The 16,062-nt window shown below is 36.2% G+C and overlaps 1 protein-coding gene across 1 annotated transcript in view; it reads right to left on the bottom strand.

The window, feature by feature from the left end:
* Positions 1–10,304, bottom strand: part of TRAT1 (T cell receptor associated transmembrane adaptor 1) — a 51,186-nt gene extending 40,882 nt beyond the window's left edge. Inside the window, exon 1 of the mRNA XM_027104250.1 lies at positions 10,219–10,304. Coding sequence (XP_026960051.1) covers positions 10,219–10,237 — 19 coding nt within the window. The 5' untranslated portion in view covers positions 10,238–10,304. The remainder of the gene's footprint in view (positions 1–10,218) is intronic.
* Positions 10,305–16,062: the final 5,758 nt, after the last annotated feature.

Here is a 16,062-nt window from a genome sequence, read left to right as displayed (position 1 = left end):
TTTATTATGCAGCATTTCCAAAAATTATCACATAAAAGAAGAATTCCCTTATTTTTTTCAAAGCATTTTGTAGAACTACTGTTCTGAGGTATGTATTTTAGCAACTTTTTCTTCTTGTTGAACAGGCTCTTACCTTCTGGCCTCCTTCCACATTTGGGGCCTGGATTACTTGAGGGGCACCACAGAGAATATCAACTTTACCACCTTTATAAGAATTTCCATCTTGAGATGTTTTGCTTGAGATTATAAAGGAATTAGCCCTTAAAATTCAAATGCCCCAGGACAGGTAACAAAATTAGCATCCTTAGAATATCTTAGACAGTGATACTTGTTCTAGTGGATCCTCCTTCAGGTGAGATATACATTAGATTAAATTTTGAACAAAATAAGATATTTGGGGCTAGGACCTTTCTAGGAGAAGGTAAGCTCCAGTTGGAGGACCCTAGGATGAGGAACATAGAGTAGAAGTAGAAACAGGAACACCAAGAAGTGATGCACAGTCAGGATCCTGGCTAGAAACAGGTGCACCTGTCAAAAGGAATGAGGTGCAGGCAGGGCTAATGGAAAGAACAGGAGATGATGAAGCACTTGCCACTTAACAACAGAGGGAGCCCATGACAACTCCTAGGCTTAAAGGTATTAGAGAAGTATCAGTTACTGGAACCCAGTGAGATATATAACTGTAAGAAAGGACTGCCTGGCAGGAACTATGGCTTTCAGTTAAAAACCCCCCTCACCCCCCAAAAAACCCAGCCATTTCCAGTTATGACCAGGCAAAGAGGGATTTGTGGGAAAACATCCCAATTTTGTTCTCTGCCCTCCAATCTCAATCTCCCACTCATTTTCCTCATTGGTCAAACCCAGTCAAGTCAAAGGGAAAGGTAGCCTTCAGGATACAGTCTGCAGAAGTCAGCCTCACATGATCTAAGAAAGGTGAAGAACAGAGAATGGGTCTGGAGAGACAAATATGTAAGTAAGGGGTGCTGAGAATGAACTTAATTTTAAATAGATACTATCTGTCCTGCCAGACATGGACTTTATAATTTTGTAAGTAGACTTATTCTCCTGAGCACAGAAGAGTAAATAAGAGCAATCAATTTTGAAAATTTTAACTAGCTTCATCAAGACAATTTCATTGACCCTATAATAATACCTGAGATGTCCTAAATGATAAGTTGGTTCTGCCACAGGAAAACTAAGGATAAAATTTATCCAGAGATTGTATTAAAATTATGGAAGGAGTATATAATAAAGGAAACTATGTGTGAAAAGTTCCCAGAGTTTAAGAAAAATAAAAAATTTTAAAGTGAAAAGACTCAAAGGTGGCCAGAGGGGAGAGAGAACAGTAAAGCCAATGTGGCAAGGGCTTCACATTTGAGAAGTTTAAATGAAAATTATATGAGACTAGCCTGTATTATTCTTGCAGTTGTTTTGTGAAGTTTGAAATAATGCCAAATGTAAAAAGGAATAAATATATGTGAATTACTTAGAACAGTATCTGCTATATGTGAAATAGTAAGTATAGGTGTTGATGCTGTCAGTATAACCTGATAACAAAATAAGATAAAGACACTACAAGAAAAGAAAGTGACAGAAAAGTTATTCCTCATAAACATACACGGGAAAATTCTTAACGAAATTTTAGCAAGACTAATCCAGCAACATATTAAAAGGATAATATATCATGACTGAGTGGGATTTACACCAGGAACAAAAGATGGTTTAAGCTTAGAAAATCAATCAATATAAATCATCAGGTTAATGACTAAAAAACCTCAAAAAACAAAAACAACCATGTGATCATTTCAGTAGAGGCAGAAAAACTATTTGACAAAATCTCAACATGCATTCCTGTCTAAAAAGATAAAACTCTCAGGAAACTAAAAATAGAAGGGAACTTCCTCAACATAATTAAGAGTACTTGAAAAAAGCCTATAACTTACATCATTCTTAATATTAAGGATGTCATCCTTGTCAATTACTGAAGGTTTTCCCTCTAATATAGACATAAGGCAAGGATATATACTCTCACCGCTTTAATTCAACATTGAACTAGAAGTTCTAGCCCAAGCAATAAGCAAAAGAAATCAAATGCATCTGGACTGGAAAGCAAGAAGTAAAGGAAGAGGTCTCACAGATGACATGATTCTGTGGAAGCTACAAAAAACGATCCGCTAGGATTAATTAGCAAGTGTAGCAGGGTTTCATAATATAAGATTAATGTATAAAATTTTATATTAGCAACAAAAAATCAGAAATTAATATTAAAATAGGAACAGAAATTAGATCAGTAGGTTTGAGGGGCTAGAGGTTGGAAGAGAGATTGACTGAAAAAGGACAAAAGGGAACTCTCTTGGGAAAAATTAAAAACAGTCTATTTTTACTCTGTGTAAAATTATACTTTGGTAAGACTAACTTTAAAAACTTGGAGATAGGAAAGAGAAAAAAAAGAATCTATGTGTCCATGTTGATAAGTAAATAAACAAAGCAATGAATGAATAAATAAAAAGGGAAAATTGTTTCTTGAAATAGAGTGGAAGGAATAATGGAGTTAGAACATCCACCATCTATCAACTTAATAACTGATTCAGAAAAAATAGTCAGTAGGTGCGAAGCTAGTAAGTTAATGATCAATGAGCAAAGTGATATTTACCTATTTTAAAATTACAAACTTTGACCAAAAAGTCTACAAATTACTTATTAATTTAAAAGGAAAATATTAATCTCTTGGTAGAGAAACCTAGCAGATATAATCTTAACTAAGTATCAATGTTAATGTTATCAATAATGAAACAACTAAAGTCATGTATCTCCTGATATGGTACACCAAGATAGACTTGAGAACTGGCTGCAACTTTGAAGGTGTTCTCCACACACATACCTCAATTGGCAACATCTGAGGAAGCCTTAGATAATTCAGCCCAAATCACTGGCTGACCACTAAACCATGGAGACAGAGAGGTCCCCAAAAAAGAAATACTTAAACAAAATGACCAGATACATTGTCAGCTTCAGAAGAAGATATCCTGTGGTTTAAGTCCAGGCAAGTAACTAAAACAAAGAAAAACAATAGAAAACCACAAAACACTGAGCCTTAGAAACATAAAACAGAATGCACAGGTGCTACAATTTTATCTAAAATTCACACAATCATTACAAGACATGCTAAGAAACAGAAGAGTGTGACCCATATTCAGGGAAAACAAAGCAGTCAGTAAAAATTGACTCTTGAAAACCCAGATGAAGTACCCAAATGGAAATTCTAAATTTGAAAGGTATAGTAAATGAAATAAAAAATTCACTACGGAGACTCAACAGCAGATTTGAAATAGCAAAAGTCAGTGAATTAGAAGATAGATCAATAGTAATTGTCTAATCCAAAGAACAGAAATAAAAGAGATTTAAAAAAAAGAAGTAGTCTCAAAGATCTGTAGAACAGTTTCAAGAATATATGTATTGGGAGTCATGAAAGGAGAGGCGATATGGAAGTAGAAAATTATTTTAAAATATAACGGCTATAAACGTCCCATTTTAGTGAAAAACATTTATTTCCAGACCCAATGAACACCAAGAAGCTCAATGAACACCAGGCTGATACACAAACAAAAGAAAACACAACTAGACACATTATATTCAAATTCTTGAAATCCAAAGAAAAGAGAAAATCTTGAATGCAGGAGGAGAAACACAACTCGTATAAAAGGGGACTAGAATGTGATTAATAGTTAACTTCTCCTAAGAAACAATAGAGGCCACAAGAAGGAGAAATGATATAAGCAAAGTGCTGAAAGAAAGAAAAAAAAAGGCAACCTAGAATTCTGTAGCCTAGTATAATTAGCCTTAAAAAAAAAAGCAGAATAAAGATATTTCCAGATAAACAAAAATTGATAGAATTCACTGCTAGGATACCTGACAAAACAAGGGCAGTCCTTCAGGCTGAAGGAAATGACACCAGATAATAATTCAGATCCACAGGAAAAAATGGAGGTCACCAGAAATATGTGAGTAAATAAGAACTATATGCATGTGTGTATAACTTTTTTCTTTTCCTTCCTTAATTTCGTTAAAATTAGAAGATTGTTTAAAGTCATAATTCTAACACTATTATTAGATTTACAATATATATGAAGGTTTTATACATATGTCAATAATACAGAAGAATAAGGAGAAATGACATAGGGCTTTACTAGTATGCTATATTTTAATGAAATTATGTCAGTGCTAACTTGAATTGTGAAAGTTAAAAATGAATATTTTGAACCCTAAAGCAACTAAAAACAACACAAAATCTCAAAGAATACAGCTAAAATGATCAATGAGGGAATTAAAATGGTATCAGAAAAGGTTTTGTTTAACACAAAAGACAGTAATGGAGCAATAGAAGAACAAAAAAAAAATGAGATATGAAGAAAACAAGCAAAATAGTGGATATAAATCCAACTATATCAATAATTACGTTAAATATGAGTGAGCTGAACACTCCACTCAAAGGCAGAGGTAAAGGGATTAAAAAAAAAACCCAAAACACCAAGATCTTACTCTGTTTACAAAAGGAATATGTAAAATTCAAAGATACAAATAGGTGAGGGTAAAATTATGGAAAAAAAATGCATGTATACAGTAATGATAACAGAGTTAGAGTGGCTACATTAATATGAGGTGAAATAGACCTCAAGACAAAGAATATTACTAGACATCATTTTGTTGGTAACATTTCATAATGATAAAAGGGTCAATACATCAGAAAGATATAATTACAAATGTATATGCTTGTAACAAGAGAGCCCCAAAGATAAATGAAGCAAAAACTGACAGAATTTAAGGAGAAATAGAAAATACAGTAGTCAGAGTTGGGGACTTAGCAACTCCTGTCTCCGTAATTGATGGAAATGGAGAGAAAATTAGTAAGGACATAGAAGCCTTGAACGTTGTAAAAAGGATCCAACTGACATTTTATTTTATATCTTTAAGTTTTATTTATTTATTTAAATTATTTTTTATTGGAGTATAGTTGCTTCACAATGTCATGTTAGCTTCTACTACACAGCAAAATGAATCAGCCATACATATACATATATCCCCTCCCTTTTGGATTTCCCTCCCATTTAGGATACCACAGTGCATTAAGTAAAGTTCCCTGTGCTATACAGTATGTTCCCCTCAGTTGTCTATTTTATACATAGTATCAATGATTGACATTTAAGGAGTATTTGCCACATAGCAATGGCAAAATACACATTATTTATAGGCACAGATGGAACAATCTTCAGGATAAACTCTATGCTAGTCCATAAAGCAAGTCTCAAAAAAATTAAAAGGATTGAAATAATACAAAATACTTTTCATTATTACAGAATTAAATCAGAAATCAATAATAGAAAGATATTTGGGAAATCCCCAAATTTTTGAAAAATAATGACGGACTTCTAAATAACTGATGGTCAAAGAAGAACTCATAAGAGAAATTGCAAAATACTTTAAACTTAATGAAAATAAAGGCACAACATATCCAAATTTATAGGCTGTAGCTAAAACAAAGCTTAGGAGGAAATATTGATGATAAAATGCTTACATAATTAAAGAAGAAATGTCTAAATCAATAATCTTATCTTCTACTTTGACAAGCAAGAGGGAAGAAATCAAACTTAAAGTAGAAAGAAGAAAATAAAAGATCAGAGCAGAAATCAATGGACTAGCAACTGAAAAATAATAAAGAATAGCAATGGAATCAAAAGCTTGTTCTTTGTAAAGATTAATAAAATTGATAAGCATAACTATAGATCCTATAGGAACTAAAAGAATTGTAAGGAAACATGAACGACTTTAAGCCTATAAATTTAACTCTTAGATGAAATGGATAAATTCCTAGAAAGACACAAAGTACCAAAAACTGACTTGAGAAATAATAGAAAATCTGGATAGACCTATGCAAAATAAGGTTATAATTAAATTAATAATTTAAAATGATGGAAGAGGGAGAATGCAGGGAAGGAGAGTTTACTTTATGAAATTCTATAGTATTTGAATCTTTTACGATGAGAACGGAGTTCTGAATTATCTGTGTGATAATAGAAATGTCTGTTTCAGGACTTCCCTGGCAGTCCAGTGGTTGAGACTTCATCTTCCAATGCAGGGGGTACAGGTTCAATCCCTGGTCAGGGAGCTAAGATCCCACATGCCTCGGGGCCAAAAAACCAAAACATAAAAACAGAAGCAATATTGTAACAAATTCAATAAAGACTTTAAAAATGGTCCACATCAAAATTAAAATTTTTTTTTTTAAATGTCTGTTTCTGCCAGTTGTAGTTATTTAGAGTTCAGCTTAACAATTAAACTCATAGGACACATTAGAATTCACCCAGCACCAGTTGTTATTTAGTTTTAAGAAGGCAAACAGGAAATAGCACACACAACAACAAAGCTGTGGTCTTGGACCTCACAGGCATAGCTTGCAATGTGCCTGCCATGCTGTTTATAGAACACACATGGTCATAGAAATGAAAACATGCATCTCTCATAGCTCAGGGAATCATCAGCTCTGGGGACCCTGAAGCTTTTGGTCCTTGTCACGTTGTTCTCTCAGGTGTATGCGATTAGCCCCAAGTCTCTGCAGCTGCATCTCATAAATACCAGTTAATCATCACTCAGTCTCAATGATGAGGTATGTTTTGGTCCTTTAGTCCTTGGCCAGATCCTCTTTTAGTATAGAACTGCTCTATTTCTCTTCCTAAAAATTCTTTCAGTTAATATTACAAGGAAGAATGAACATGGATCAAATCCTCAGACTTTCCTAAGACTAAAACAAAGGTCAAAGAAACAGCTGTTAACCCCCTTTAAAAGTCTGGACAGACATCACTCAAAGATTAATAACAGGTATGTGTTACTATTACAGGTAATTTTTTCTTTCTTAGTTAAACTTTCACCTGTTTCTGTAATGAGTATTAATTAATTAATTCAGAAAAATAAAGGTGTTTTCCAAAATTTATAAACAAAATCAAGTGTTTGCTCAATTGGGAAAATGAATAGTTGGTACAGATGGCAAAAATTCTCACACTTGCCAATGTTGGAGCCACAAAGAATTTCAGTGCCATGTGGCAGCCTTAAAAATTACATTTTAACTTTAATAACTCTAATTAAAAAAAAATACTTCGAGCTTCCAAACAAACTTCAAGACTAAAATAGAGAAAGGAACATGTTTTGAGTATATCCGATTTCTATTTTTGTAGCAGGTTGGGTTCTCGGGAAGGAGACTCTGAGATAGACATTAGTTTGTAGGTTTACTAGGAGTGCAATTGGGATCAGGTGAACCTGTGGAAGACAAGCATGTAAAGCAGGACTGGGCAGAGGGAAGAGTCAAGCTGCAATGCAGTCTCAACAGAAGCTTCAGCAAAGCCCCAGCTCTGAAAATAGGATGACCTTTCAGAGCTGTTCTGAGTGTGGCAGGGCGGGGAGAGGTAAATGAAGGGAAAGAGGAGAGGTGGGGCCCTTGCAGGCCCATGTTGATAAAAACCGCCTTGGGGCTTCCCTGGTGGCGCAGTGGTTGAGAGTCCACCTGCCAATGCGTGGGACGCCGGTTCGTGTCCCGGTCCGGGAGGATCCCACATGCCGCGGAGCGGCTGGGCCCGTGAGCCATGGCCGCTGAGCCTGCGCGTCCGGAGCCTGTGCTCCGCCACGGGAGAGGCCACAACAGTGAGAAGCCCGCGTACCGCAAGAAAAAAGACTGCCTTGAAGGGGGTACGTCCTTGGTAAGTTGACTCTTCACTTGGAGGGATGCCTAAAGGGAGCTGATAGCTTGAGGCCTGTTTCCTTCCGACAACCCTACCAGCAGCTGGGTAATCAGTCCTTTATTGCTGAAGGGGAATCTGGGCAGTACGTTACGATGTTCACCACAATTAGCAAAGGACAAATGAATTATGCTAAAATTGTCTGGTAATACAGTCTGTGTAGCAGACACTATTAGTTGCCTAGGCAAGATCCAGCTTCTCCTTGTGTCTAATTTGTTTGAAGCATGACGTGCCCAAGCCAGGTGAAATAACATGAATGTCTAAACCAATTATGAGAATCCTGTTCTGGGCTTCCCAGAGCCTCCACCTACCCTCCCACCCTCTGCAACAGTTATATGTGTTCAAGGAACCTGATGGTAATAAGATAATGAGACTCAAGGAAATATCTGCTATAGGAATTCTGAAAAATATTTTGTTTCCTTTGTTAAAGAGGAACAGATGAAGCTGATATCCTCTTACCTCTTCCTAATTCCCTCTTCCTTTTCTTGTACACAGCTGTGGTACTTGCAGCTGCAGAAGTTAATCTGCAACTGAGAGGAAAAGAAAGGTCGAGAGAATTTTTAAGAGTTTGTTTTGACTTGTGAGCCACTGAATAGAGCCACAAACCTACCTTTTGGTTTCTTGCTCCTTAAGGAAAATAACCCCTAATTATTTAAGCAGCTAAAATTGAATATTCTGCCACTGACAGAAAGCATATTGCAAACTGACCCTAGTTATAAGATAGGATGATGATTCTATTGAAAATATATAGTGGATAGATGTAATGTGTGTATGCGTGTGTGTTTATCAAATTGTGATATGTTTTCAATAAGATATGTTTTCAATAAGTTTGAAAACAAATACTGTATCATCATTCTGGGATTTCACACTGCATATTAGCATGAATGATATTATTTACATTAAGATGTTCTACCAGAGATAAACCTACTTCAGCAAAGTTATGCTTCTTAAACATATTTGACCAAAAAGTACCTTTTGAAACTTCACCTACTAATATGGAATGGATTGGAAAACATTATTTAGTATGTGTTCTGATCTATGGTTCATTAACTTGTTCCCTATTTCTATGATTATTTTCTGAAGCAGTATTCCTAGGAGCATCCAGCTGAAGTTGAATTAAGTAAAAGCAATAAAATGTGGTCACATTTTTTCTTATGCTTATGACTTGATTACTCAAGCAAGCAAACTAGCTCTGAAAACTTGACATGCTGAACCATGTTTTAGGATGTGGTTAAAGTCCCAAAGAGAAACATGTGTAGCAGCACATTTACAGGTCACAACTAATCTGCAAACTTTGTTTGCTGGTCACAATTAGCATCCTGTGTCTCTACAATTGTTATTTTTATCTGCCTGCAATCAGCCCCCTTTCACTGCTGTGCCGGCTTGCTCATTGATGGTGCAGAAACAGAGACACGAAGTGGAGGCATGAAGCTTCCTACTTCTGGAGAAGGAGTTTGCCCTCTATTTTGAGACAGGAAGTAATGATTGTGGCCACTTTAACAAAAGTCCTGAGTTGAGTTTGCTCATGTAACTTCACACATACATATGTGTATGTATATCTCATGATCTACAGAAGGGCTTTGGTACACTCCCTCCAAAGCCATTCTAGTGTGAATGACTGGATACTGGCCTTGCTTCTCTCTTTGACCTGCTTCAGAAATGGCCCATAGTTATTCAGGCATTCTTCTGAAGGAAGAACTTTCTGAAACTGAACTTTTGATTCCTTCTCCATCTTCCACGTTTTGAGAACAGCACTATCATCACCCAGAAATGTAATTCAACTCAGAAACCTAGAACTCATCCTTGCTGTCTTGACATGTCTCTCACTCTCACATCCAATCCATTTTCATGTCCTGATTTGACTATTAATTAATGCACACCATCTCTTTGCTGCCCCCTGGAGGCCAGTCACCTCCATCTCTTGCCCAGACTACTGCAAAGCACCTCCCTACTTCTACACTGATGGCTTTTATGACCTATTCCCTACACAGCATCTAGAATAATATTTTAAAAACTAAATTAGACCAAGTCACTCCCTTGCTTAGTGGGAGCTTTCCATGGCTTTACATTGCACTACGAATAAAATTCCAACTTCTTACTATGCCCTCAGCCCCATGGTCTGGATCCTGCAGTTTTCCAATTTCAACACGTAACACTATTTTGCTCTATAGTCTAGAGCACGGCAAACTATAGCCCATGGGCCAAATCCACCCATAACCTGTTTTTGCAAATAACGTTTTACTGGAACACAGCTACTCTCACATCCACGGCTACTTTTGAGCTGTAAAGCAGAGTTGACTTTTAACAGAGCATATGGGCTGAAAAGCCTAAAATATTTACTGTCAGACCCTTTAGAGAAAAAGTGTGCCAGCTCTTCCTCTAGAGCGTCACTAGCTTCCTTTCCCCCCCTTGATTAAGATAAACTTTTCATTACCTCCAGTCTTTGTATTCATCCTCCCCTCTGCTTGGAGAGGGTAAAATGTTTCTTTACAAAGCTTCTTCCATCTTCTCCTCAATGACTCACCTCAAACTGAAATATTCAGAACAGCCTTCCTTTATAACTCTGACTAAAGTAGGGCACCCATCTCCCCAGGTGCACTCTACACTATCATATCCTGTTTCCTGCATTACACATTAAAAAAGAAATTATTTTGCTTGTTTTGGTTTATGGTCTACTTTGCTCCCCAAGGCTCTAAGCTCCAGGAAGTCAGGTCCTGTGTCTGTCTTCCTCAGCATTGTTTCCCCACTACCTAGAAGGTGACTGCACAAGGTAAGTGCTCAGCAAATATCTGTTGATTTTTTAAAAGTAACTACTATAGCTAGCTTTCCTACATGGCATTCAGTCATTTAATTTCACATCTAATATGAATTTCCCACAAAGAATACAGCTTTTCGTCTCCCTTCAAATGCATGAGAGGATAACAACAAACGCTGTGACTGCAGCTCCTAGAGGTCATCTAGTTGCTCTTTGTATTTATTCATGCATTCATTCATTCAACAAATATAGATTGATACCATCTCTGGGACGTGTGGGGCAAGACACGATTGGATAAACTTGTCCGTTGAGCAGAAGCATGACTTTCGTTATCTTAATATGACTAAGAAATTTTAAAAATCAAAGGGACACCTTCTGAGATTTCCCCAATGCACTACCTTACTCATCCAGAACCAGTGCCTCAGAGACTCAGCAAGAATTTTTCTGTTAACCCCAGGACAAGAACAGTCAGCACTGATCTTAAAAGCCCCAGCAGAAACTGCTCTGTAGAACTCAGCACGGTTAGATGAGGCTAAAGCATTCTGTAAGTGGGTGTAAAGTTACTGGTGTTTCTTCCAGTGGTTGTGAGTCTGGTGAGCTATGGAGAGGGGGGAGCAGGTTGGGATGGAGGACTCTTTTGGAGCTCAGTGATATTGGGCTTAGATCTGGCTCTGTGTAGGAGGGCTTTGGACAATGCTGTCACTGGGTATTTGTGGAGTTATCCTAGCTGACAGCTAAGAGTAGGGTGGAGAAAAGTATAATTTTCCTACCTTGCACCTATGACAGTTGTTCCATCTACTACTGCAAATCATTTAATCGCTTCTCTTCGGCCATGGCCACATCTTGCAGGGTCTTACCTTATTTATCTTTGCAACTCTCAAAGTGTCCAACTCAGAGACTTTCACATAGAATTCTCTTAAATATTTGCTAAATTAAATAGCAAGCACACTTTGAGAGAAGGGATTTTCCCTATGATTTCATCTGCAATGAATGCACCAAAAGCACTTGCAAGGTTTTTTTTTTTTTTTTTTACTTCAGTAAGGTTGGTGTTCTATGCTACTAAACCCACAGTTGGCTAATATAATCAGTTTCTGAATCTTTCTGTCAACTGTACATACAGATAAATGTGCAATGGCAGTGTTAAAAGATATTAGGGCTTTCTGGTGTTATAAGATAAAGCTGCCTGGCAATTGTCATCTTGTTTGGAAATGGCAAATGATGCGTTTCAGAATGATTAGCAAGCTGTGATCTCATTAACCTTCCCTTGAAGTCAGTTTAACTATGAGCTGCAAGATGGATTGATTTCCTGTGGGAAACCCCCACTCTGCTCCTAACCCTCCCCTTCCCACCACTAAGTCTTAACTGGCATCATTTTATCATTTTCAAGGAATCTCTGCAGAGTTACTAAATAATAATAATAAAGTGATTATTTTTAAGCATCTACATTTCTAGACTAAAAGGGGAGAAGAAAGAGCATATAAGTGTTATATATACAGTTGCTATTTGTTTACTCTTATTGAAGTACTTTGCATACATTGGTACAAACCCTTTCAATTTTAGCCTGTTCTCACTATGGAGAGAATTAAGTTTTTCAAAAAGGCTCTTTTGCCTATTTTCATTTTCATACTTGAGAGTCTTCCCTTGCTAAATTATTCCAGTAAATATTCATATATATTTTTCCTGTGTGCCACTATCCTTCTTATATCAGTGAGACTTTGTATTAGAAATATCAAAACAAATTGCTAGCAATCCATGTTTATACAAAAAGCTCAATATTGCCCTGTTGTTAATAAAAGCAAAACTGTTTGGGTGGAAGAGATCACAGCACAGGGATATCACTTTGCTCAGAAATCCAGGTCTTCATGTGATACCGAAAAGCTGCCAGATTAAAGTCCTTAAAACCATCCAGACAAAATAAAAGGCTAATCAATCATTTTGAGAATTGTGGCCAAGGATAAATATTGGAATTTCACAGCTCTTTCAGGAACTTCCATGTATTTGAACAACACTGAATTAATTATGACCGAAAGAAAAATGAAAAAATAATTTTAGTCAGGTAAGGAAATACATTTAATGTTTTATAATAAAAGAATAGTACTATTAGCTCAATGTAAAAGGAACTATCCTGTGGTGGAGAAGAAATCAACACTGTTTCCCCCTACAGGTGAAACACACAAACTCATTGTCCAGCAAAACCCGATGAGGCAGAGATCCAATTTATTTACTGAGTCTCCTGGTATTTTAAAAATCTGGATTTGTAGGAAAGGGTAAATATAGAAGTTGTTTTTAAAGGACTACAAGCTATATTATGCAACTTCTTAAGGCAGAGACTATTTCTTATGCATTTTTGTGATTCTCCATGATGCCTAAACCAGTTACACAAACGTAGGAGGTGCTCAGTGTTTATTTACCAACAGAATGGAATTAGTGCTAAATCAAACTGGTAAACCTAGACAGGCCTAAACTATAGAATGACTTAACCATACTGTACTTAAATATTGTGAAAAACTTCATTTTGTCATGTACTTAAACATTTTTTCTCTCTTCTGAAATTCAAATGCATATAAATGGATAAATTAGTAGCAGTTCTTAATGAACAATAAGCAGATTTTATAGAAGACTAGCTTTTATTTTTATAAATTTATTTATTTATTTATTTATTTTTGGCTGTGTTGCATCTTCATTGCTGTGTGTGGGCTTTCTGTAGTTGTGGCGAGCTGGGGCTACTCTTTATTATGGTGCACGGGCTTCTCATTGCTGTGGCTTCTCTTTGTCACGGAGCACAGGCTCTAGGTGCATGGGCTTCAGTAGTTGTGACACATGGGCTCTGGAGTGCAGGCTCAGTAGTTGTGGCACACGGGCTTAGTTGCTCCACGGCATGTGGGATCTTCCTGGACCAGGGCTCGAACCTGTGTCCCCTGCATTGGCAGGTGGATTCTTAACCACTGAACCACCAGGGAAGTCCCGAAGACTAGTTTTTGAATTATTTATTCTATTAGCCTAACGCATGGTTCCCGTTTATCATTTAGAGTAAGCTAAAGAGATGCTGTGATCTTTAAGATGCACTTTTCAGAGCAGCTTCTTTTTTTAATCCAAAGATATTTTATATTTAACTGTTTTGCTTTGTTTTTCATTCAAATAATTTATTATCCACCTTTTAAATAAATTTTTAATTTTAGAACACTTTTAGATTTACAGATTTATAATAAAGATAGCACAGAGAGTTCCCATATGCCCCACACTCAGTTTCCCCTATTAACAGCACACATTACACTGGGTACATTTATCACAATTAATGATGGTGTATTTTTCTCTATCCTTTGACTTTTAACCTATCAGTGTCTTTATATTTAAAATGATTTCTTGTAAACCACAAATAATTGGGTATTTTTAATCTACCCTGACAGTCTCTGTCTTTTAATTAATGAATTTAAACCATTCAAATGTAGAACGATTATTGATATATTTGGATTAATAACCAGCTTTGGAACTGTTTTCTATTAATTGCCAGAGGCTTCTATTTCTGTCTTCTCTGCTTTGATCTTTTATAAGATTCTAGTTTCTCTCCTCTCCTGGCATGTCAATTATACTTTATAAAAACATATTTACTGTTTGTCCTAGAGTTTGCAATATTTATTTTTAACTAAGTCTACCTTCAATAAGACTATTCCACTTCATGTGTAGTGCAGGAAATTTCTAACAGAATACTCCTCTTCATCCCTTGTGACATTGCTGTCATTCATTCATTTATCTATAATGTTATAATCACCCAATACATCATTACTATTATGACTCTCAATAGTTATTTTTTAGATCAATTAAATTTTTAAAAAAATTTTATTTTACTTACATTTAGTCCTTCTCTAAAATATGTTCTTTCTTTATGTAGATCCAAGTTTCTGACCTATATCATTTTCCTTTCAACTAAAAAAAGTCTTAATATTCCTTGCACAGTAGGTCTGCTGGTGATGAATTCACCCCATTTTAATTTGTCTGAGAAAGGCTTCATTCCTCCTTCACTTTTGAAGGATAATTTCACTACATACAGAATTCCAGGTTGATGATTTTTTTGCTTTCTACATTTTAAATATTTCATTACACTTTCTTCTGGCTTGCCTCTTTTCTGACAACAAGTCTGCTGTAATTCTCAGCCTTGTTTTTCTATAGGTAGGGTTTTTTTGCTTGTTTTTTTCCTCTTGGATTCTTTCAAGATTTTCCCGTTGTCTATGGTTCTATGCAGTTTGACAGTGATCTATCCAGGTGTACTTTTTTGATACATATTATGCTTTGTATTCTCTGGGTTTCCTGGATTTGTGGCTTGGTATTGTCATACTTTTTGAAAGTTCTCAGTGACATTATTTCAAATATTTCTATTATTCTTTTCTCTCTTTCCTCTCCTTCAGGTATTTCAATTACATATATGTTACACTGTAAAATAATTGTCTTAGAGTTCCTTTTTTGTTTGTTTTTTGGTTTGTTTGTTTTACATCTTTATTGGAGTATAATTGCTTTACAGTGGTGTTAGTTTCTGCTTTATAACAAAGTGAATCAGTTATACATATACATATGTTCCCATATCTCTTCCCTCTTGCGTCTCCCTCCCTCCCACCCTCCCTATCCCACCCCTCCAGGCGGTCACAAAGCACTGAGCTGATCTCTCTGTGCTATGCGGCTGCTTCCCACTAGCTATCTACCTTACATTTGGTAGTGTATATATGTCCATGCCTCTCTCTCGCTTTTTCACAGCTTACCCTTCCCCCTCCCCATATCCTCAAGTCCATTCTCTAGTAGGTCTGTGTCTTTTTTCCTGTCTTACCCCTAGGTTCTTCATGACATTTTTTTTCTTAAATTCCATGTATATGTGTTAGCATACAGTATTTGTCTTCCTCTTTCTGACTTACTTCACTCTGTATGACAGACTCTAGGTCTATCCACCTCATTACAAATAGCTCAATTTTGTTTCTTTTTATGGCTGAGTAATATTCCATTGTATATATGTGCCACATCTTCTTTATCCATTCATCCGATGATGGACACTTAGGTTGTTTCCATGTCCAGGCTATTAGAGCTGCAATGAACATTTTGGTACATGACTTTTTTTGAATTATGGTTTTCTCAGGGTATATGCCCAGTAGTGGGATTGCTGGGTTATATAGTAGTTCTATTTGTAGTTTTTTAAGGAACCTCCATACTGTTCTCCATAGTGGCTGTACCAATTCACATTCCCACCAGCAGTGCAAGAGTGTTCCCTTTTCTCCACACCCTCTCCAGCATTTATTGTTTGTAGATTTTTTGATGATGGCCATTCTGACTGGTGTGAGGTGATACCTCATTGTAGTTTTGATTTGCATTTCTCTAATGATTAGTGATGTTGAGCATTCTTTCCTGTGTTTGTTGGCAATCTGTATATCTTCTTTGGAGAAATGTCTATTTAGGTCTTCTGCCCATTTTTGGACTGGGTTGTTTGTTTTTTTAATATTGAGCTGTGTGAGCTGCTTGTAAATTTTGGAGATTAATCCTTTG

This window comes from Aethalodelphis obliquidens, unplaced genomic scaffold (assembly GCF_003676395.1).
Source record: "Aethalodelphis obliquidens isolate GAN/ISIS:26980383/991018 unplaced genomic scaffold, ASM367639v1 scaffold1, whole genome shotgun sequence".
Taxonomy (NCBI): domain Eukaryota; kingdom Metazoa; phylum Chordata; class Mammalia; order Artiodactyla; family Delphinidae; genus Aethalodelphis; species Aethalodelphis obliquidens.
This window is presented reverse-complemented; position numbering and strand designations above follow the sequence as displayed.